General features: G+C 51.5%; 1 protein-coding gene across 1 annotated transcript in view; it reads left to right on the top strand.

The window, feature by feature from the left end:
* GNAI3 (G protein subunit alpha i3) overlaps positions 1 to 21976 on the top strand; it is a 36147-nt gene that overhangs the window by 4526 nt on the left and 9645 nt on the right. Inside the window, exons 2-4 of the mRNA XM_086627396.1 lie at positions 15956 to 15998; positions 16107 to 16248; positions 18396 to 18553. Of these exons, the coding sequence (XP_086483522.1) occupies positions 15956 to 15998; positions 16107 to 16248; positions 18396 to 18553 (343 nt within the window). The remainder of the gene's footprint in view (positions 1 to 15955; positions 15999 to 16106; positions 16249 to 18395; positions 18554 to 21976) is intronic.

Genomic DNA, 21976 nt, shown 5'->3' with positions numbered 1-21976 from the left:
GGTCAGCGGCTCCTATTGACCCGGTGCTGGGTACGGCTCGAACGACCGTGCCGTGACCGCGTTCCGCAGCAAAAGCCAGCGCTCCGGGGAGGCTGGGCACAGCCCAGGAGCCCTCGCTCCCATCCCTGTGCTGAACGCTGCCTCTTCCCTTCATCTGCCTCCCGGAAAACGCAGCTCTGCAGGCCCAGGCGTGCCATTCTGCTGATGGATGGAGAAACCTGTGGGATTTTTCCAGTTGGGATGAGCGGCCAAAATGGAGGCGGGCACAGAAACTCTTCCTGGTTAGTTTAGGTGCTCGCCCGTATCCGTAGCTCCGCTCTCCAGCACCTTTCCGAAGGTCTGGCACGTCGTGCTGTGTCTTGAGGGGTGAGTTTTGTGTGGCATCGGGTGGCAAAGCTTGGTGCTGGGCACATGGAGCTGTTCCCTTGCCCAGTCCAGCCAGTTCTGCTCCTCGGCCCGGACTGGCCTGTGCACGTGGCGTTTCCGTGGCTCTGGCTGTGCCGGTGCCGCCGTGGTTGAGCAGTTTGTGCCCGCAACACGCCGTTACTCGGCCTGGTACAGTTTCACTGGGTTTAGATACTCCGTGTAATTAATTACGGTGAAGCCATCCTGCTAATTGATGCAAAACCAGCTAAAAGCACAAATTGGTTCCAAAATAACCTCCATCTACATAACGAACCACGCAAACTGCAGCCTCTGCCGCTCCTGGAGGCCCCAGCTTTTTTTTTCTGAGACTTTTTCCCAACGTTTCCCCCCCTCAGATTCACCAACGCTCCCTCAGCACCGGTGCCGAAGGAGATTCGGTTCTGTTTTGGCAAAACCACGAAGAACCTCCTAGGGATGCAGATGGGGGCCAAGCCCTTGCTGCTATCTATGGAATCGTTAACTAGAAGGAGCTTGGCTAGGAACAGTTGCGTGTCCTTGTTTCAGAGGGACCATCAGGGTGTCACATCTGGCTGCTCCTTGGCTCTGGAGCTGCTCAACACCCTTCGAAAGGTGACGTGAAGCTCCGAGGTTGGGCGTAAGTCTCGGATTCTCCTGGCCCTGCGGTGGTGGCTGCTGCTCCAAGCATCCTGCCCTGCTGGGGCTGATGGAGGAACCCTGCTTGGGGGACCTGCAGGGAGCCTGTCCTTTCTGATCTTTGAGCTGTCTGGAGCTTTCTGAGATACACGGCGTGTATCTTGTGACCCGTGGTCATGTGAAGACTTTTTGTCATAATTTCAGCAGTCGGGCTCAGCCCCGAGTTGCGTTTTCATAAGACAAAAATTAAATACCTCAACCCAGTTAGCTTGAGGAGGCAACCAGTGGGAGCTGTGATGAGATCAGTTCATAGCCTGGCTCCCAGCTCAAGTTGTGGAAGATACTCTTGATGTCTGAGACATCCCGATCCTTGTGCAGAAGTGTCCCAGCCATCTGGTGGCTGCTTCCCAGTGGAAAATGCTTGAAGCGTGTTGATAATGGGTCAGATCTTCTCTCTGAAGACACAGCGCTTCTCATCTTTGCTTTGAGCTTCTGGGAGGACCTGATGCACTTGTCTTCTACTGAGATGGAGGCAGCATCTGTTTTGGTGTTGGTATTTCCCTGTCTTCAGATGTTGGAGCTGCAGCTCACAGCTGGATTTTCCCACCTGAGGAGCTGGTGCAGGATCTCTGGGCATCTTCTGCTCGGTTTTCAGTTCTGCCCTTGGTCCATCACAAACAGATGCAGGGCAGGCGAGATGGTCCTTATCTCCAAAACAATCGTTCTTCAGAGTGACTGAACCTCCTTGTGTGTTTTTTTTGAGGAGTCAGCTGTGATTTAGTCAGGGCAAGGGCAGCTTGGGAAAGAGACCATCTTGCCGCGCCGGATCCTGCCATGTGGGTGCAAACTTCTGCTTTCCACACGATGTCACCTCTAATGCCGTTAGCCAGCCGTGGGATGGGAGTTTTTCTGGCTGGTTTGTCCGTACGTCACGTGCTTGTGTAAAGACAGACAGAAAGATGTGTTTGGGAGCTGAGGACAGACAATTTACAACACAGCTCAGCTCTGGATGGAGCAAGTGGCTGGGGAATTGGGATTTCATCCTCTGGACACAGTTCAACTTTCATTCAATCCTGAGGCAGAGCATTGAAATAACTTTTCCTTGGAAGAGGAGAGCGTGCTGTGAAGAGGAATTTTGTAATTGGAACGTGGCTTTTCTAAGTTTTGAGGCACTATGGCTGTAAAGGCGCCATGTTCTTGCTTCAGACGCGCAAGACTTTTGCTCCTCACGCCAGTGGGATTGAGCAGCAGTCTCGGAGTGACTGAAGCAGAGTTTGCATCAAGGGTCGGTACTGGGGCCAGTGCTATTTAACATCTTTGTTGGTGACATGGACAGTGGGATCGAGTGCACCCTCAGCAAGTTTGCAGATGACACCAAGTTGTGTGGTGGTGTGGACATGCTGGAGGGAAGGGATGCCATCCAGAGGGACCTGGACAGGCTGGAGAGGTGGGCCTGTGAGAACCTCATGAAGTTCAACAAGGCCAAGTGCAAGGTCCTGCACGTGGGTCGGGGTAATCCCAAGCACAAGTACAGGCTGGGCGGAGAATGGATTGAGAGCAGCCCTGAGGAGAAGGACTTGGGGGTGCTGGTTGATGAGAAGCTCACCATGAGCCGGCACTGTGAGCTGGTAGCCCAGAAAGCCAACCGTGTCCTGGGCTGCATCCAAAGCAGTGTGGGCAGCAGGGCGAGGGGGGGGATTCTGCCCCTCTGCTCTGCTCTCGTGAGACCCTCCGCCCCCCCAGTGCTGCGTTCAGCTCTGGGGTCCCCAACATCAGAAGGACATGGAGCTGCTGGAGCGGGTCCAGAGGAGGCCACGGAGATGCTCTGAGGGCTGGAGCACCTCTGCTCTGGAGACAGGCTGAGAGAGTTGGGGCTGTTCAGCCTGGAGAAGAGAAGGCTCCGGGGAGACCTTCCAGCACCTTCCAGTGCCTAAAGGGGCTACAGGAAAGCTGGAGAGGGGCTTTGGACAAGGGTGTGTAGTGACAGGACAAGGGGCAATGGCTTTAAACTGGAAGAGCAGAGATTTAGGTTGCATCTAAGGAAGAAATTTTTCCCTCTGAGGGTGGTGAGGCACTGGCACAGGTTTCCCAGAGAAGCTGTGGCTGCCCCATTCCTGGCAGTGTTCAAGGCCAGGTTGGATGAGGCTTTGGGCAACCTGGTGTAGTGGAGGGTGTCCCTGCCCATGGCAGGGGGGTTGGAACTGGATGATCTTTGAGGTCCCTTCCAACCCAAACCATTCCATGATCCACAGGTGCTGATTGTTTTTCCAGCATGCTCTGGGTGACCCGCGTGACGAGGCTGTGGCGCCGCTGTGCCGTCACCTTTTGTTCCCCCGCGGGCGCCGGGGCTGGCGGCGATCCGATGCCTGTCCGTCGTTTCGTGTTTTCTCAGTTGGTGTTTGGTGACTCCTCTGCCTCCTTGAACCTTCTCTCGTTACCAGGCTGGCACTGCCTGGGTTATCTTTAAAAACAAACACCGAGCGGGATCCGAACTCAGGGCGAGCGGAGGCGCCAGTGGAGATCGGCCTCCCGTGGTTTTGTGTTTTGGGGTCTCCGTCCACCGCGCGCTCCCTCGTGTTTGAGGAATGAGCTTTTCCCGCAGCGGGGGAGCTAGCGGTCTGATCCCCACCCAGCTGCTTATTTTGATAAATGTTTTTAACAACTCGAGACTGCTGTCCCTGCAGCAGGTTCCATGAGCGTTCGACTTCTCTAGAACAGGCACATCACAAGAAGAAACTTGATACTTGAGAGACCAGGCTGATGAAAATCTTTTCCAAACTCCTCTCTTCTCACTATTCCCTCCCTTTCCAAGTCATCTGTTACTTTCTGGTGTATTTTAGAGCCCTTGCTTGGCTGTTTCTCTGTCTTCCACCCGTACTAGTATCCGAGCAGACCAGACGGTGCCTTTTTTTCCCCTCCCGTATCTCCAAGAGCATCCACTTGTGTGAGTCCTTCCTGAGAAGGACTGATACTACCACGTTATTCCACGGAGGATGAAAAAGCTGCCGTGGAGTGCATCTTCAGGACGATTCTCACATCAGGTTAGGGAAGATGTTTGCTGTGAGAACCTCATGAAGTTCAACAAGGCCAAGTGCAAGGTCCTACACGTGGGTTGGGGCAATCCCAAGCACAAGTACGGGCTGGGCGAAGAATGGATGGAGAGCAGCCCTGAGGAGAAGGACTTGGGGTGCTGGTTGATGAGAAGCTCGACATGAGCCGGCACCGTGTGCTGGCAGCCCAGAAAGCCAACCGTGTGCTGGGCTGCATCCAAAGCAGCGTGGGCAGCAGGGCGGGGGGGGGGGATTCTGCCCCTCTGCTCTGCTCTCCTGAGACCCCCCTGCAGTGCTGCGTTCAGCTCTGGGGTCCCCAACATCAGAAGGACATGGAGCTGCTGGAGCGGGTCCAGAGGAGGCCACAGAGATGCTCTGAGGGCTGGAGCACCTCTGCTCTGGAGACAGGCTGGGAGAGTTGGGGCTGTTCAGCCTGGAGAAGAGAAGGCTCCGGGGAGACCTTCCAGCACCTTCCAGTACCTAAAGGGGCTACAGGAAAGCCGGAGAGGGGCTTTGGACAAGGGTGTGTAGTGACAGGACACGGGGCAATGGCTTTGAACTGGAAGAGGGGAGATTTAGATTGGATATTAGGGAGAAATGTTTTACACTGAGGGTGGTGAGGCACTGGCACAGGTTTCCCAGAGAAGCTGTGGCTGCCCCATCCCTGGAAGTGTTCAAGGCCAGGTTGGATGAGGCTTTGAGCAACTTGGTGTAGTGGAGGGTGTCCCTGCCCATGGCAGGGGGGTTGGAACTGGATGCTCTTTGAGGTCCCTTCCGACCCAAACCCTTCTGTGATCTATGATTTGTGACATGACTGCAGGCTACTCCTCACGTTCAAACTATGGTCTGAACGTAAAGAATGTTAAAACATGGATCTGACCTGAAGGAGCTGTAGGTGAGAAGGAGGCACCAGGAGGCCAGGAGAGACGTTCATTTAATCCTCAGCCAAAAGACACATCGTGACAGTGGTGGGTGTCCCGAGGCCACGCTGCTGGGCAGCAGGGGCAGTTAGTTTGGGACACCCTGGAGGTGGTGTTCAAAGAGCTGCAAAAACAACTGCAGAGCAGGCGTCCCGGGCTGGCTCCTTGCTGCCAGGCTCAAAATGCAGCAAAGGGACCTTTTCCTCAAGAGGGCAAGGTGTTGACAGCTGATTTCGGAAAGGATTGGAAAGCAAGGAGGGAATTCGGGGCTGCCTTGCCGAGCGGTTAGGGTACAGGTTGGGTTGGGGTACAGGTTGGGTTAGGGTACAGGTTGCTGACATGGTGCGGGTTGTTACGGCATCCATCCTGGTGCTGGCTTCACAGAGAAGGACACAGCTGGTATTTACAGTTATCACCCTTGGGTCCGTTGGCCACGTCATGGTGGGAATGACAGGCTTTGTTTCCACCATGGAAATGTGTTCTGCTACATTTTGGGTTTGTGGCTGTGAGTTTCAGTCGTGACAGCCCTTCTTCCCCGTGCTGGTGGTGGCTGTGCTGCAGTCGGGGCTGGGTAACGGGGTGGTTAGCGTCCCTCTCCTGAATCGGATTTGAACTTGGATTTGATTCTGGCTGTGGATGAAAATAGTGTTTGGGTTTTTTTTGTGCAAGAAATTATTTTAGATCAGAGGTAAAAAGGACCATTGCCAAAGTTCAAGATGTTCTTGCTGTCACTCAAATACTCCTGTGCGGTTTTTTGAGTGCAGAAGACCATCTCCTGCAGGACCAGTGTCCCCTATGCACTGGACTTACTTGTGCAGTCACTCCTTTGACGTTTGTTGTCCTTGAGAGATGACAATGGAAGAACATGGACAGTTGCAGCCTGTCCACTTCACAGCTACAAGTGGTCGTAAACCAGTTGTCCTCTTACTTAGCTGTGCCCCTGCAGGTTTACATGGTCACTAATACCTAGTGCAACAGCCGTGCAAGGAGGGGAAAACAATGCCTGCCCTCCAACAGTAGCCTTTTTTTTTTTCCTTTTTCCAGTTCTATCTTTTAATTTTATCAGGAAAAAACTTTCTTAACCTCTTCAGTTTTGTAATTATTTGTGCCTGTTTCTGCAACTCCTTGAGCAATTTCTGTCTGACGTCACTGGCCGCTCAGATCAGCGTGTGGGTGATGGTGCGTTAGCAGGCGGCTGGCTCTGCCAGCCTGGTGTTTCCCAGTGGTCGGCAGGACTGGTGCAGAATCCCTGGGGATATCTCCATCTTCTGAACGATCACGGGATGTTTTTAGCCATGCTCTGGTGTGAGGTGGAGCTGAGGCTTTGAACCCAGCGTTTCCCTGTCCCTTGCTGCCGTTAGGCTGTGATGTGGTACGATGTCAGCTTTAAACGCTGCCAATTAAACCGGTTGCCGGTCTCTCCCTGTGCTGGCACTGGCTCCTTGGCGCTCTCTCTTCGTTTGGTAGATGAGCTTTGGCCTTGGCATGGCCACTGCCTCCATGCAGGGCAGCACCGAGTGCTCAGAGCCTTTCTCTTGTAAGGCACCTGCTAAAAATCTCTGCAGAAGCTTTAAGGCAATCGTTACGTGTTCAAGGCCTTCGAGTAAAACCAGGCTAATGCCCTGACCAAGAGTTGAGGCAAAAGAAAGAATTGTAAAACATAATGCTCGAGTGCTCAAGGGTTAATGTTCATCACTGAGGCATTTATGGTTTTATGGTTTCAGGTCTTAATTTCTCTGGCTCGTGCAAACAACGTTTTGAGGCATGTTGAATGGCTGAATGATGGATGTAAGACTAATTCTTTCCCTGACTTTTTCAGATGGGGACGTTATTGAATTCATATGGAAAATAAAGGCAGTTGCATGAAGCGTGAGGTGCTTGGGATCTGTTTTGGGCACGTGAAAGGGAAGTGGAAACGTGCAGCCCCCCGGCGGGTGCCACGGGGCGGCTCTCAGGCTGGGCTGGCCGGAGCCACCGGGACACGCACAGCTCATGCATCGCTCGCCTCCGTGTTGGGAAACCCTCCTGCGGGGCTGCTGCTGGTCCCGAGCATCCTCCAGGTACCTTCTGGGGGAAAACCCTTCCCAGAAGGGTTGCCACACTTGCCCTGTGGCTGCTGCACCCGGGTGAGCCAGCAGGCACAGCAGCACACGGCGTTTCGTTGGAAAGCCTGCTGAAGTGATCCCAGGGCTTGTGTGACTTACGTTTTCAAAGTGGCATTCCTTAAACAACCCTCCCTTTTTAGCTCATCCAGAGACAGCAACGATTTCCAAGTGGTTTGTCCTGTGATGTTGGATCCCAATACCTCCAAAGTTAAGCTTTAGTCAGCCCATATGCCCTGTTTTATTTGTATATATTGTTTTTTCTGATGTGGTGTTAAAGTGTAAGCGTCAGCCTAAGCTGTGCTGGTTCCTGTTGGCTTTTCTAACAATAGCTGTATCTTCTGTGGTGTCACACTGCTCCTTTCTCTAATGTGTTTTTTTCCCCCCTTATTCCCAGCACAGCGCTCTCACTGCATTTAATCCTGTATTTTCTTGAACCCCTTTTGGCCTCGTGATATCCAAGATCTTTCCAGGGATGCACTGAAATAAAAAAATCTTGACCAGAGGGAGATGGAGCGAGTGTTGGCAGGGATGGCAGCTCGCCCTTGCCTGGAAATACACATGCAGGAAGGTGGGGATGCCAGGATTGGAACGCAGTACCATGAGGTTTGGAAGTGGCAAAGAGGATGAGGAGCTGATGGTTCAGCCTCCCAGAAACGCGAGTGCGCAGGTAGGAGGGCTGTGGGGAGGTATCCAAGAGCTTTTCCAGGTGGAATACAAACCAGGAGGACAGGGTTGTGGGAAAACTGTCTTAGAAGCGCGTTTGTGTAGAAGGGGAAGTATTTGTGTTCGCTTGCTAGGGTGGGATGTTGCATAAACGTTGACAAAAGGAAACATCTGTTTTATCAGGGAGATACCCGTCGGGATTTGAATAGCTCCTGCTCCACGCTTGCGGTGGCTCCCCTGAGATTTTAGGGGCTGGTCTCCTCGCAGCTTCATCGTGCCCTTGATTTGGCCCCTTCTCCGTCTGTCGGAGGGAAGGCTGTTGGGATTTGGGGTTGGCAGGTGGGCTGTAACCACAGCCAGGCGATTCGGCGTCGCTGCGCCGTAGCACCAAAGGGTCGTGTCGTCTTCCCAGGTCTGTAACTCAGCCCTGCATCTTGGTGCTCCTCAAGTGGAACATCTGGCTCTGTTCCCGAGCTGTTTGAGAGGGGATATTGGAAACACGAAGAAATTCCTGTGGATTGCAGAGTTCAGCAAGGGTTGCAGCATCATCCTGCCTCAGGAATGGTCTGGCAAAGTCTCTGCCAAACCCCTGCTGAGGTTTTTAAAGCCGATACGGGCTGTTGCTGTAGTTACAAGCTCTGCACGGTCTCCTCTAGAGGCTGGAAGTCAGGAACATGTCAGTCTGCTGATTCTTGTCTTCCTCACTTGTACTTTAATGGATATTCCAGGTGCATCTCTTCTGTGTCTCTAGGAAGAATTTCTTTTGGCAGTGACCTGGTTTCTCTTCGGAAACTTTCAGATGCTGCAGGGCTTTTCCCCTTAATCGAGGCGGGGGGTTGGGGAGTGGAAATTCCTCGCCTCAAGTACAGTTTAATGCAGTTTTGATACGGCTTTAGAAAAAAAAAATACTTAAGATTGTTTATACCTTCTGAAGCAGTGAACTGGATGCTCGTGCCTGGAAGACGTAGGTAGTCTTTGACCTACCTTCCTTGTTTGCTGAGCAGGATGAAGTAGGGAGTAAAGGGTTTGAAAGCAAACATTTTATCTAAAGTAGTTGCGTACACCTGTAATTCCCAGTCTAAGCTGTGTTTTGGTAGCTTGCTTGTTGCTTTCTCCCCTGTAATCTCCAGTGCATGAACATGCCGAGCTGCTCAGCTTCCCGTCTCCTGCTACAGGAAAGCCTCTGGCTTCCTTAGGGGAAGTGGTTGGATAATAATTTCCCCCCTTTGTATGCATCGCTCTCCCAGGGCCAGTAAGCTTGAAAGCTGCTCAGGTTCTCTCTCCTCTCCCTTCCCCCTGCAGAGGGAAAAGGGATCTGGCTGTAGGACTCGACACAGGGCTTCCCACCCTCTCAGCAGAAGGGAGTTCGGCGCTGGCTGGTGGTGCTGAGCTCTCCCCGCTGCACTCGGGGTGTTGTTCAGAGGGTTCGGGGCGAGCTCCCAGGCTTTGCAGGAGGTGTGGTGCCTCCTGGCTCAGGCTGGTTTCAGGAGGGAGGGGTTGGTGGCTGAAGGACACATTGAAGAACAAGGACTTGGAAGAAGGAAGCACAAGCACAGACTGGGCAGAGAATGGATGGAGAGCAGCCCTGAGGAGAAGGACTTGGGGGTGCTGGGTGATGAGAAGCTCAACATGAGCCGGCACCGTGCGCTGGCAGCCCAGAAAGCCAACTGTGTCCTGGGCTGCATCCAGAGCAGCGTGGGCAGCAGCTCGAGGGAGGGGATTCTGCCCCTCTGTTCTGCTCTCCTGAGACCCCCCTGCAGTGCTGCGTTCAGCTCTGGGGTCCCCAACATCAGAAGGACATGGAGCTGCTGGAGAGGGTCCAGAGGAGGCCACGGAGATGCTCTGAGGGCTGGAGCACCTCTGCTCTTGAGACAAGCTGAGAGAGTTGGGGCTGTTCAGCCTGGAGAAGAGAAGGCTCCGGGGAGACCTTCCAGTACCTAAAGGGGCTACAAGAAAGCTGGAGAGGGGCTTTAGGCAAGGGTGTGTAGTGACAGGACACGGGGCAATGGCTTTGAACTGGAAGAGGGGAGATTTAGATTGGATATTAGGAAGAAATGTTTTACACTGAAGGTGGTGAGACACTGGAGCAGGTTTCCCAGAGAAGCTGTGGCTGCCCCATCCCTGGAAGTGTTCAAGGCCAGGTTGGATGGGGCTTTGGGCAACCTGGTGTAGTGGAGGGTGTCCCTGCCCATGGCAGGGGGGTTGGAACTGGATGATCTTTGAGGTCCCTTCCGACCCAAACCATTCCATGGTTCTGTGACTTCACTGATTTCTTGCAGGCCGTGCATCGATCAGGCAGGGCGAGGCTCTATCATAAAGAGCAGCGAATGCTTCGTGACAGATTAGCAGCTCCTCATGTCTAGGGTGTGCAAGCAGAGCTGTGGGATGGATAGGTTCCTTGCTGCTACTTTGGGAAAAGAGAAGTTAAGAGTTCTGAAACAGTTTTTCCATGGAGTTACGACATCCGTGCTTAGGTCAGCCTCGGTTTCTTGTGATGAAACACAATCCCTGTGTAGCTGTGTTAATCAGAGCGAAAAGGAAAGGTTTGCTTTTCCTTTTGCGGTGAGAAATGTTCCAGTAATGCACTGACTTTTGTAGTTTTTGAACCCATAAGATACGGTGTCATGTTTCACCATTTTTGAGCTCTTTTCTAGCTCCCTGTCTGGTCCCTGCGATCCCGGAGGCTGGGTGCTTTGCCTGCGGGGTCCGTAAGAATTCCATGTGACTCTCTCCGCTTGCACTCCTCATCTTCATTTCTAATGTGAAGCATCTGTTTTCTGTAGGTTGGAGCTGTATTGCAGTAGCATTCAAATTCCTACTTGATTTCTTTTTTCCCCCCTTACTAAAGGTACTGAAGGCTTCAGCCACACTAACCCCCGTGGGTCAGAGTAAATGGAGCTGCGTGATTGCCGGGAACAAAGGGTGCGGGTTAAAAGCTGTTTACTGAGTAGGTCCAGTATGGATCTCCTTATGCAAACCCTTTGCAGCTGCTCCAGCGAGTTGGAAAAAGGAGATGCATGCATCTGCGAATGTTTAGGGAAGTTTCAGGCATCGAAGAACAGAAGTGAGACCTGGAGATGGTGGAGCTTAGGAAAGTAAGAGTAAAATGCAAACGACTGTGGACCTTGTCTGGGGCGAGGGGGGTAAGGTAAGAGTAAAAGCGTTGGCACACAGTGAGAGAGGCCCCTGAAAAAGCCTTAGGCTGTGTGGGAGGATGTAGTACAGGTGTCTCAGAATAGACATGGGCATCGTTAATGCTTTTTTTTAAACTTTTTTTCTGAGCAATTGAGATGAAACTGTGCCTGACGTTGGCCATCTCATCGGTAAGCAGCTGCCAGCCCAGCAGGAGAGCCCAGCAAATGATTAGGGAGCTGGAGGGCAGATGTTTCTAAATGACTGTTTAACGAGGTGCCTTGTCTGGATGGCTCTCGCAGGAGTAGAGAGGGAGTCTGGGAGAGGACCTGGAACATCAAGAAAAACTCCTTTGGGAATAACGTCCTGAGGGGGGGTGACTTACTGCTCGGCTGTGCCCTCGTAGCTCTGACTGCCGTTAGCAACTGCTGTAGGAGCCAATTCTGCATGCTGGTGAGGAGGGAGGTTTGGAGGATGTGGGTCACTGTTTCCTACCTCTGCTAGTCCCTTAGAAGTAATAGGGTGAGTAACCTCTGAGAGTGTGGGTCACTGCTTTTTTAAGCTGCCACAGAAGCAGGGGGGGTGGGTTTGGAAAAGAGAAGGGAAGGAGTTAACCCAGTATGGTTTGAATTAGTGTTGTGTAACCAACTTGGCTGTGTTGTCATGGCATAATTGTATCTGATGTTGTTTTGTCAGTCCAATGACAGGTAGTAGGAATTCAGCATTCCCTGCTGCAGCAGCAGGTTATTTTAAGATAATCTAAGGAGGAAATGACAGCAAATATGACGATGAGAGGTAAAAGCCAGAGAGGTTATGTTCAAAAGTCTCTTTTAAATTCCCACTGTTGGGATTCTGAGTTGAACATCACTGAGGACACCAAAGCTTTCAAATCACAGCATCTTCACACAGGGAATGTGGAAAATAAAAATGAGGTTTTGTTCCCCCCAGCGTGGAGGTGCTGAGCCCATAGAACATTAACGTTTTCACATCTGACCACAAACGCTGCTGTGCTGAGCGCCCGCGAAGCCGTAGCACATGGATGTTGGTGATGCCATCTCTGTGACAATCCTTGCCAGCTGGAGGAGAGGCGCAGATGTTTTGGCAGCTGTGAGAAGAGGTGATAACAAAAGGAAACCTGCCTGCTGAAGGGCAGGATGTTTCCTGCAAGCAGCTGGTTTCGGATGGAGTATGGAGTCTGTCTGTGGGCTGCAGGGAGCCCTGCTGGCATCGTGTGCTTCAGGTCCTGGGATTTGCTTGGGTGGAAGGTGTTAACTCCGGCGTCTGAGCCAGTTTTGGGAGGATTCTGCTGAAAATGTGCTTTATTCTTCTTCCCTCCTAATGTTTCTCAAATGGCTTTGATGGTGGAATCGAGTTTATACTGCCTGCTCTGACTCGAGGCTGAACTGGCAATAGCTTTTCTTTAAGGCTTGAGGGGAGAAAAAGAGAATATTGAATCGCTTTATGCTTAGGAATAATCTAAAAGTTGAAATTCTTTGGTTTGTGGACTTTCAACTTGGCAACCTGGAAGTGTTTTGTCATGAGGGGCTCTAATCTGGTAACCCTTCAACCTAAACTGAAGGCTGATGGATTGAAATTGAAATTGAAATTGCACTGCATGCCCTATCTGGGAATCGGTTTTCCTGCTGTGTGGGGCAGCTGTTGGTGTCACAGCCCCTCGAGGGGGATGTCGAGACAGAAAAACTCAAGGCAATATCTCCGCAATCGGCATCGCTGCTCTTGGATGTGTTTCCTGACCAGGCACTGAACACCAGCACTTGTTGCCTCTCTCTTCTTTTGTGCAAAAACGGATCCAAAGAAGCAGAACTGGCCACCCCATGATGGATGGACAACCCCGTGACACCTGTGGAGGGGTAGAACGAGTTAAGGCACTGTTTGACTTGAGGTTCCTCCTGTTTGGCAGCCTGAGAACCTGCTGTGAAGGTGCTGGTCCTGCTGTGAAAGCTCTAGCCGTGTGAAGAGGCTGATTTGCATTTGCTCTCTTTGGCCACCAAGAGCTGTGAAAATATTTGGCCGCCTGTTTGCTGCCTAAGTGCAAAATGGGAGATGCACCTTCGACTGCAAAATGGGAGATGCACCTTCAACTGCAAAATGACCTTGTCTGGTGTCGGGGAAACTTTCTGTTGTAATTTAATACAGCAGTGGATCCTCAGGAATCCTCGTCAACATCTGGGAACTGACTGGGATGAACTTGGGAGTGGAAATACAAGTGCAAGGCTGCCTTGTCCTTGTTCCGTCCCGACTGCCAATGGCAGGTCTGGGCTCAGGTTGGCACAACGTGTTCACTGCTGGTGAACGAGCTGCTTGTGCCTGGCTGTTGTGTAACTGTTTGCTCCTTCCCAGCCACAGCTTAACCTGCACCTTGATGTTCCTGCCAGTGCTTTTAATTCCCTTATCAGCCAAAAGGGTTTTACTGGTGATACTGGGGAAAAAAAACCTGAAAGAATGTGCAATAAGCAGGCTAAAAGGTGTACAAAATGCCAAGCAAGGGAGTAATTCATACCTGACATAAACACAAACCCTACTAAGTGACTTGTTATCTTCAAGGGTTTGATTTCTTGGTTCCTCTGCCCGTTTGGCGTAAAGCTGTGAGACTGAGAAGTTAATTCTGCTTTCACACCCTGATCGTGGTGCTGTTCCTTGAAGCTGGCCTTCCTGAGGCTTCAGGGGTGGGAGAATGAAGCTGGAACGCAGTGGTGTTCTCTCTGGATGTTGAGAGGCTTGGGAAGCTCTCTCCTGGAAGCCGTGCTTCCCGAAGGTAGCGCCAGAAAGCTCTGCCGCTCTTTTCCTGGAGAAGTATGCCACAGCCCAGTTTTCACAGCCTGGCATTCCTGAAAGCTAGGTTGTTTTTTTTTTTTTCCTGTTGGTCTGATAATCTAAAAATGATTTTTCTCTTCCATCAAATCTCGCCTCGCTTGTGGCAGTGCCGTTCTGGGTTGGCACGCTGCTTGGCAGGCTGGGACATCTGGTGCCTCGACGCTGGAGATGAACGGGCGCTTGGGTCTCTTAGTCCTTCCAGGATCTCCCGAGTCACACATCCAAATCCAGGCAGGTTCCACTTCATTCCTTTGCCTTCTGCAAACCCAGTTCTGCAGCTCAGAGTTGAGCCTTGTAGGCTGAGGAGCCCTGAAGCCAGCGGCTGGTCCGGCTCGTTTGCGGTGAACTCCCGGTGTTGCGGTCACGCACGGCGGAGTCATCCGGGCCCTGCGCTCCTGCTGACACACCGGAACGCCGTGTGTGCCTTTGGCGTGCTCCCGGGCTGGGACAGGGCAGCTTGGCTGGAAGGAGTTTTTTTACAATGAAGGTGGTGAGGCACTGGCACAGGTTGCCCAGAGAAGCTGTGGCTGCCCCATCCCTGGCAGTGTTCCAGGCCAGGTTGGATGAGGCTTTGGGCAACCTGGTGTAGTGGAGGGTGTCCCTGCCCATGACAGGGGGGTTGGAACTGGATGCTCTTTGAGGTCCCTCCCAACCCAAACCATTCCGTGATTCTGTGACTGCAGAGCTCGGTAAACTTGTGATAACATGATGGCTTTGAACCCCGGAGTAGGCGTCTGCTGCGCCGAGCTGTGCCAGCTGCTGCACGGGTGCACGAAGGTGGTTTCTGCCTCCAGCCTGTGGGAGGGGGACGTGGTTTGTGAGTGCTCTGTGGTTCAAGAACAAAAGCTGTGACAAACGGAATAACTACTGCTGTTCTGCAGACAGACAGGGGTAGCAGCCCCTCCTGCCCCGGGTCTGCGGGAGCTTGGCAAGCCGGGCTCTCTGCCTTTCTTGGAAGGAAGGCTGCTGGCAATGCAGGTGCCCCAGTGCCACCGCCTGCAGGTCTGATGTTTCAGCTAGAAATCACCCTGTGGCAAGGGCTCATTTCCGAGCTAAACCCTCGTGTCCCTTTATCCTCAGTTTCCCAGAGTAATAATCCATGTATTGTGGGAAATGATGGAGAATGGAGCTTATTAACCAGTTAAAATTTGCCTTGCCCGTTCCGTGGGTGGGTGCGGATGGGTGTGCCACGGGGAAGATCCCCGAGTTGCCTGGGTGGCTGTGGGAACCGGTGTTGGCAGCTGGAGGGTTCGAGCAGGAATCCAGGTCCTTGATCTTCCTGCTGGTGATTCGCAAACACCTTCGCTGCCGCTTCAAGTCTGGACTGGTGTCTTCTGTGAATTGTGCTGGAGTTGTTGAAGAGGTCTCCAGCTCAGGAGTGGTGGCGGCTGCTTACCACTACACCGTAGCCATGGGTTGTGGGAGCACACCCAGTCTTTATTTGGAATGATTCTGGGCAATATTTGGCTGACTTTGGGCTAGGTGGAGAAGGGAACTTGGAGGATCCATTATGGTGTTCATGCTCTGACATAATAACACATTTCTGGGCTTTAATGTCTCACAACTGTTTCACCTTGACCTTCGAGAGCTCTTGGTGCCTCCTTGTGAGCTCTGTTCTGGGTCTGCTTCCCTTCCACTGTATGTCACACTAGATTGCTTCCGAATTAGATGTTCCTTGTAAAAAATTCCCCGGGATCTGTGACTGCATCCACCTGGTTATTCCAGGCGAATGCTTTTCTCTTGCCCAGCTCGGCAGCGATGGGGAGCAGCGGATGACGTTGGTGCACTTAGCTGTAGGGCTACCTTGGGCTGGAGTTACTGAGCTGGAAGAGAGGGATGCTAGATGAATCCTCGTCCCAGTTTTTCAGACCTGCCTCCCACGTGGCTAACTCCAGTGATCAGGAAGTGTGCTCTGGAAATTCCGAAATTGTAGGGTTTATGTGGTGGTTTTGTGTGTGGGTTTTTTTTATTTAGCAGATGAATGCATAAGGAGTGTCAGCATCTGTAAATAAAACCCAGGAAGGACGTACCTGTGGATGTGCTCTTCAGCCATTGCTCCCAAGGGGCTGGGACAACTGCCATGGAGCTCTGTTACCCCCAGCAATGCACAAGAAGTATCTTGCTCCTGATTCCATCAACTTCTCCGTGGGAACTGGAAGAGTGCATTCTGCTTTTCCTTTTAATTTCCGGTGGTTGCTAACTGGAATTCTTTTTTTTGTGTGCTTTTCAGGTGCTGGAGAGTCTGGGAAAAGCACCATTGTGAAGCAGATGAAGTAAGTGAGAGTGCAGGCATGTGAACTGCATTTTTGTGTGAGATGAAATAAGGAACCTGTGGTGCCTTTCTGGTTTGGCTTGGGAATGATGGCTTGGTTTTCTTCCAGGATTATTCATGAGGACGGCTACTCGGAGGAAGAATGCAAACAATATAAAGTGGTTGTCTACAGCAATACCATCCAGTCCATCATTGCAATCATAAGAGCCATGGGCAGGCTAAAGATAGACTTTGGGGAAGTTGCCAGAGCTGTAAGTATTTCACTTATTTCCCTTAGTCTGAGTTTGTGCTGTGAATTGTGTTAATAAATCCTGGAAATTCAGGATCCATGGCACTCACAGTGGAAAAGTGTTTGTTACAAGATAGAATAGCCAAAGACCCTTCATAAACTGTAATGTGTTACCAGTACAGACTGTCGAGTGTTTTACTGCTGAACTACTCAAACCTTGAGTAGTTTGAATGCTCAAAAAAAACCCAAACAAAAAACCCCACCCAAACCTTTGTCTTAACTATATGAATTTTGAAGAAAATTCTCCAGTTTGGTTTAAATTGCTTGACATTGGTCTGCAGTAGTGTTTCACAGCGTTGTGCCAGTTGATCTTTAAGCTCAGCTGAATAAATCTTAATTGCTTTTGCTCCTCGTACTTGTCCCCTTGGTTTTCTGAGGTCCTGCTTTTCCCCACGCAGCCCGTTGTGCTGATTCCTTGGGCTGTTGCTAGCATTCACCTTCGGCACTTCAACAGGGTGGAAATTGAAGTCAGGAAGCATTGACTCCCGCGGTGGTGGGAGAAAGCACAGACAATGGGGGGGTCAGGGGCTCCTGAAAATGTGCAGGAGAAAGGAATTGTGTCCGTCAGCTTAGGACTGATGGCTGCAAGGCCTGCGACTTGCTGTCTGGCACTAATTCCTCATGCTTATGCTTAATGTATGGTAAGTGAAGTGACCTACTCTGTTTCTTTGTGATGCAAGTGCAGATGTTTTGAATTTACGATATAAAGCATCCTGGCTGAAGGGCATATCTTCACTTGCACGTTAATCTAGGCTCTTGGTCAATGACTGCTCCAATTCCTCCTTGGTGTTCCCCTCCACCTTTCCTCTGCGTGTGTCAAAGCTGAGTGGTGAGCTCGACCTAGCTACCGTAGCTGGAAGGAGGAAGATGTTAAAATCCAAGTTCCTTTCCCAGTTGACCCGCCCAGGCTTAGCTGGCTTCGCGAAAACAGGACAAGAGCCGAGCGCCAAGAATTTTCTCGTGCCCGATCCACCCTGAAGGATGAGCAGCCAGCCACGCTTTCCTAGGGAGAGACTCGGGGTAACAAAATGGATTGTCTCGCAGCAAACCACAGCGTAGCGCCGTACCCATAAGTGCTGTACCTGCGAAAACTCATAACTGAGGTCCACCTCTGTACCGTGGCAGTTCAGACCTTGATTAATAATTTAGGTGCCCGTTGCCTCTACTGGAGAGGTGCCCTCTGGAGTAGCATACGGACCTGACTCCTGCCCGGGCGTAGGTACGTGCTGGGCAGCAGGGTTTAGGGCTGAAACGAGAGGAGCTGGTGTTGGGAGGAGACAGTCTGAAGCTGAGAACTTGCTGGGGTAGCGAAAGGTCTCCCGAAAGGATGCTGGCAGGGCTAATCTCTGTAGAAATAAACATCAGTGTGGGATGTAGGTCAGCCTGCTTTTCACTTTCAGAATCTGCTCATTAACTTGTAGAAGAGTGAGGTCCTGCTCTAAAAGACTTCTGAGGAGTTTTTCGTGCTCTAGGGCAAACACTCAAACCCTGATCAGTCCATCCCATCTCCTGATGAAATGCTTTGTTGGGAAATCAGTCTCCTTTATTTCTGACAGCTATTGCAGCAAATGGCAAGTCCTCAAAGCTTTGATCATCCAGAACTTGTTTTTGATACTGCATTTTTCCCTGTTACCATGCTGTACAACACTACAATAGAGGTTTTCCAGTTTAAAAACTGTTACTTTTAGTAAAAACTGCTACGTTTAGTTCGTTAGTCTATAGCAGCACACTGACATCTTTACCTTTCCTCGGAAACACTGCACCAGCTTGCTGAAATTTCATGTTTCTGATGTGAATGCTGCGTGTTGCTTTGGAGCGGTGATCCCTGCAGGGATGATGCTGTGGAAGTGTTGTGTGCCACCTGTGATCGGTGTGTCTCGCCCCACGGGCTGGAGCTTCTTGCCCAGAATTTGCCTTTCCGACCACTGGAGAAAAATAACTTGATGATTTGGGGGAGAAGAGCGGACGGGCAGCGTGAGAGAGGGGATCATGATTCCTTGGAGCCGTCATCCAGCCCCCAGGATCGTTACCGATGTCGAACCTCGCTGTAATTTGTAAAGGTGTAAATGGGTGTTGGTCCTAACTTGTTCCCGTTTCCCCTCTCTGCAGGACGATGCCCGTCAGCTGTTTGTGTTGGCGGGAAGCGCAGAGGAAGGCGTGATGACCACCGAGCTCGCCGGCGTGATCAAGCGGTTATGGAGGGATGCTGGGGTTCAGGCCTGCTTCAGCAGGTCCAGAGAGTACCAGCTCAACGACTCTGCCTCATAGTAAGAGATGGCCACCAGCTTCTTGGGGCCTGTTCTCTTTAACGTCTTTATCTGTGATCTGGGTGAGGGGATCGAGTGCACCCTCAGCAGGTTTGCAGATGACACTAAATTGGGAGGTAGTGTTGATCTGCCTGAGGGTCAGGAGGATCTACAGAGGGACCTGGACAGACTGGATCAATGGGCTGAGGCCAACTGTATGAAATTCAGCAAGCCCAAGTGCCGGGTCCTGCACTTGGGCCACAACAACCCCCTACAGCGTTCCAGGCTTGGGGAAGGGCGGCTGGAAAGCTGCACAGCAGAGAAGGACCTGGGGGTGCTGGTCGACAGCCGATTGAACATGAGCCAGCAGTGTGCCCAAGCAGCCAAAAAAGCCAACGGAATCCTGGCATGGATCAGAAACAGTGTGGCCAGCAGGAGCAGGGAGGTGATTGTCCCCCTGTACTCCGCACTGGTGAGGCCACTCCTGGAGTACTGGGTCCAGTTTTGGGCCCCTCACTTCAAGAAGGACGTTGAGGTGCTGGAGCGGGTTCAGAGAAGGGCAACGAAACTAGTGAAGGGTTTGGAGAACTGGTCCTGTGAGGAGCGGCTGAGGGAGCTGGGACTGGTCAGTCTGGAGCAGAGGAAGCTCAGGGGGGACCTTCTCGCTCTCTACAATTACCTGAAAGGAAGTTGTAGGGAGATGGGGGTCGGTCTCTTCTCCCACGTTATGAATGACAGGACGAGAGGGAATGGCCTCAAGTTGTGCCAGGGGAAATTTAGGTTGGATATCAGGAAAAATTTCTTTCCAGAGAGGGTTGTGAAGTATTGGAACAGGCTGCCCAGGGAGGTGGTGGAGTCCCCATCCCTGGAGGTGTTTAAAAACTGTGTGGATTTGGTGTTGAGGAACATGGTTTAGGGACCCTGACAGCGCAGGGTGAACAGTTGGACTCGTGATCTTGAGGGTCTCTTCCAACCAGATGATTCCATGATTCTGGGCTCTTCCCAGCTAACCAAAGGGTGGTCAGAAAGGGCCAGGGTGGTACATGGCTGGTAAGGGGGTGGACAGGAACCCTCGTCCAACGGGTTTACACGGGGCTGGGCTCGCAGGGTGACTTTGTGCTTTAGCTCATCACAGTCAGTTTTATTGTTTGTCTCCCTGTATGTAGTATTGGGGAAAAAAAACCCACATTCCTTGTTTTGTGCCTAGGTGAGCTTGCCAGTGTGTTTTGAGTGGCATCACAACGTAGCAGCTTGCCTTAAGGTGGCTGGTTGCAGCAAGCGATCAGCTGCATCACCTCGTTATCCCTCCGGAAGGGAGTGACACCTCCCGAGGCCGAGCTCCTGATCAAGCTCCCAAATTTGTGACGGGCAGCCATTTCCAACAGTGGGAAACAGTATCCAGCAGTAATTCCGACAGCACCTCCTCACACTGATGGATATTCACATGGTTGTTCTCACTACACTGCTGGTTCTGTGCCTGTCCCCGCACCGGCAGCGCTGCAGCCCGGCTACGCGCCTGCTCGTTGTTCCGTTTCCAAAACGCACACGGCTGCTTAACGATTGGAAAATTACGACGAGATAAATAGGCTGCTGCTGGCTGGTTAATGAGAATTTTTGACTAAATGCCTCATCTAATTCCGAGAGGCAGGTTAGTGCAGGGAGGGGAAACTATTTCTTTTAATGAGCAAAACAGTTGTTGCTTTTTTTTTTTTTTCTTTAAGTCATGTGGTTGATCTCTCTAGAACAAATATTTGAAACTCTGAAAGGACGATTTTGGGGTTAAGTCTGCCTCCTGATGCCCAGCTGAAAACTTGTCTCAATTTAGCCACGTTTTTAAGGCTTTGAAAAATTAGTTTGGAAGTGCTTTCGAAAGAGACTTCAGATGTGTCGCAGCTCGGTTGCCTGCAGGCTCTGTCTGCGCAGAGCATCTTTTAGCTTGAAAATAAGGAAGAATTTTTCTAAATTTGTCACGCCTTGGCAGGCTATCATGGCTTTAGATCAAGGTAAGCGAGTTGACAAGAGGAGGCTTTCCCAGATTGGTGTGGTGTGCTGGAGGAAACTTCAGGTACAAAGGAGAAAAAAGGAGGGTGAGTGAGGGGAATAATTTAATGAAAAGATGTGGAGAAGAGAAGGAAAGCGTAAGGATTTCCTGAGCAGAGGATCTAGGGCAGTAAGCAGAAGTAGAGTGGAACTTGAGGAGGAAGCTGAAGATGGGGAATCATGGCTTTGTGGTCCTGATGGTCAGCTTTGAAAGAGAAGAACGAAGGCAGGCTGGAGGAAAACGGGGCGGAAAGGGGTCGGAAAGAGCAGACTGGGCAGAGAGGGCATTAGCCTGCTTTGGGAGGTGCCCACTATGATCTGGCCGCGATCCAGAGACTGGATTTTGGAGGGTTATTCCCGTCCCTGGATATCTGTGACGCGCTCGTGTCCGGTTTCTGGCAGTGGTGTGTGTGGGCACAGCTGCCATGACGAGCTGCTGTCGCGGGCTGGTGCCAGGTCTGCGTGGCGGAGAGACCGCAGCCCGACCGTGACCCGCTGGTGTTTTTCCGATAAGCACATCGGAGAATCTTGCTTCCCGTCCGAAGACCACAGGAAGTTGCACGAAAACAGCGTTATTTTGAATCAGTAGCCAAGCAACTCAGCAGCCAGGAAATGCTGCGAGTGGGTTCCTCTTACTGCAGAGCACCATCATGCAGTTAAAGACCTGTTTTTTTCCTGCAGGACCCCCACCTCACCAGTGTACAGAACAAACTGGCCAGATGAGCATTCACTCAGTATTTTTTTTTTTTCCCTTCTCCACTCGACACGTGGCTCTTGACCTGCCTTATCTTCTGGTGCTACCCAGTGAGTTCCCTTGTTCCTGCTCCGAGGATGGATGTCTTGCAATCCCTTTTTGTGGCGGTGCTCACGTAGGTACTAGCTTTTGTGCACAGATCTTTTGGGGGAATTTTGCTTCAATTCTCCTACAAGCAGGACTGAAACTTCAGCGTTAACAGGCTTTACATAAGCGGCCTATTTGAGATGACTGAATTTCAGCTGGAAAACCAGTGTTGAGCCGTGTTTCAAGCCCAGTTCTAGCTGGCTGAGTGCTGCTCCTCGCTTCAGATCAGATCTCGGGGCGTCAACTGAGACTTCCAAAAGGAGGTGGGGAGAAAAAATAAACAACATACGAGCTATTGCTTATGAAAACCAAGTGGCATCAAGAACAAAAGTGCTATGGCAGAGCACCAAGACTTTCCAGGCAGCGTGGAATCGTTCTGAAAAACATTTCTGCCTATTTCCTGCTTTGTTGGGCACTTTCTCCTGGTGTGGGCAGGGATCCTGCCCGTCGGAGAGCTGCCCCGGCAGGCAGGAGGGCGTGCGGAAGGAGGCGAGGCGCCCGTAATAACGCGTGTCGTAATCCATACGCAACGGGCAGGGGGAAGCTCCCAGAGATCACCACTG

The sequence above is a fragment of the Tauraco erythrolophus genome, chromosome 27, assembly GCF_009769465.1.
Source record: "Tauraco erythrolophus isolate bTauEry1 chromosome 27, bTauEry1.pri, whole genome shotgun sequence".
Classification (NCBI taxonomy): domain Eukaryota; kingdom Metazoa; phylum Chordata; class Aves; order Musophagiformes; family Musophagidae; genus Tauraco; species Tauraco erythrolophus.
The sequence above is the reverse complement of the archived record's forward strand: the minus strand, read 5'-3'. Positions and strand labels throughout refer to the sequence as shown.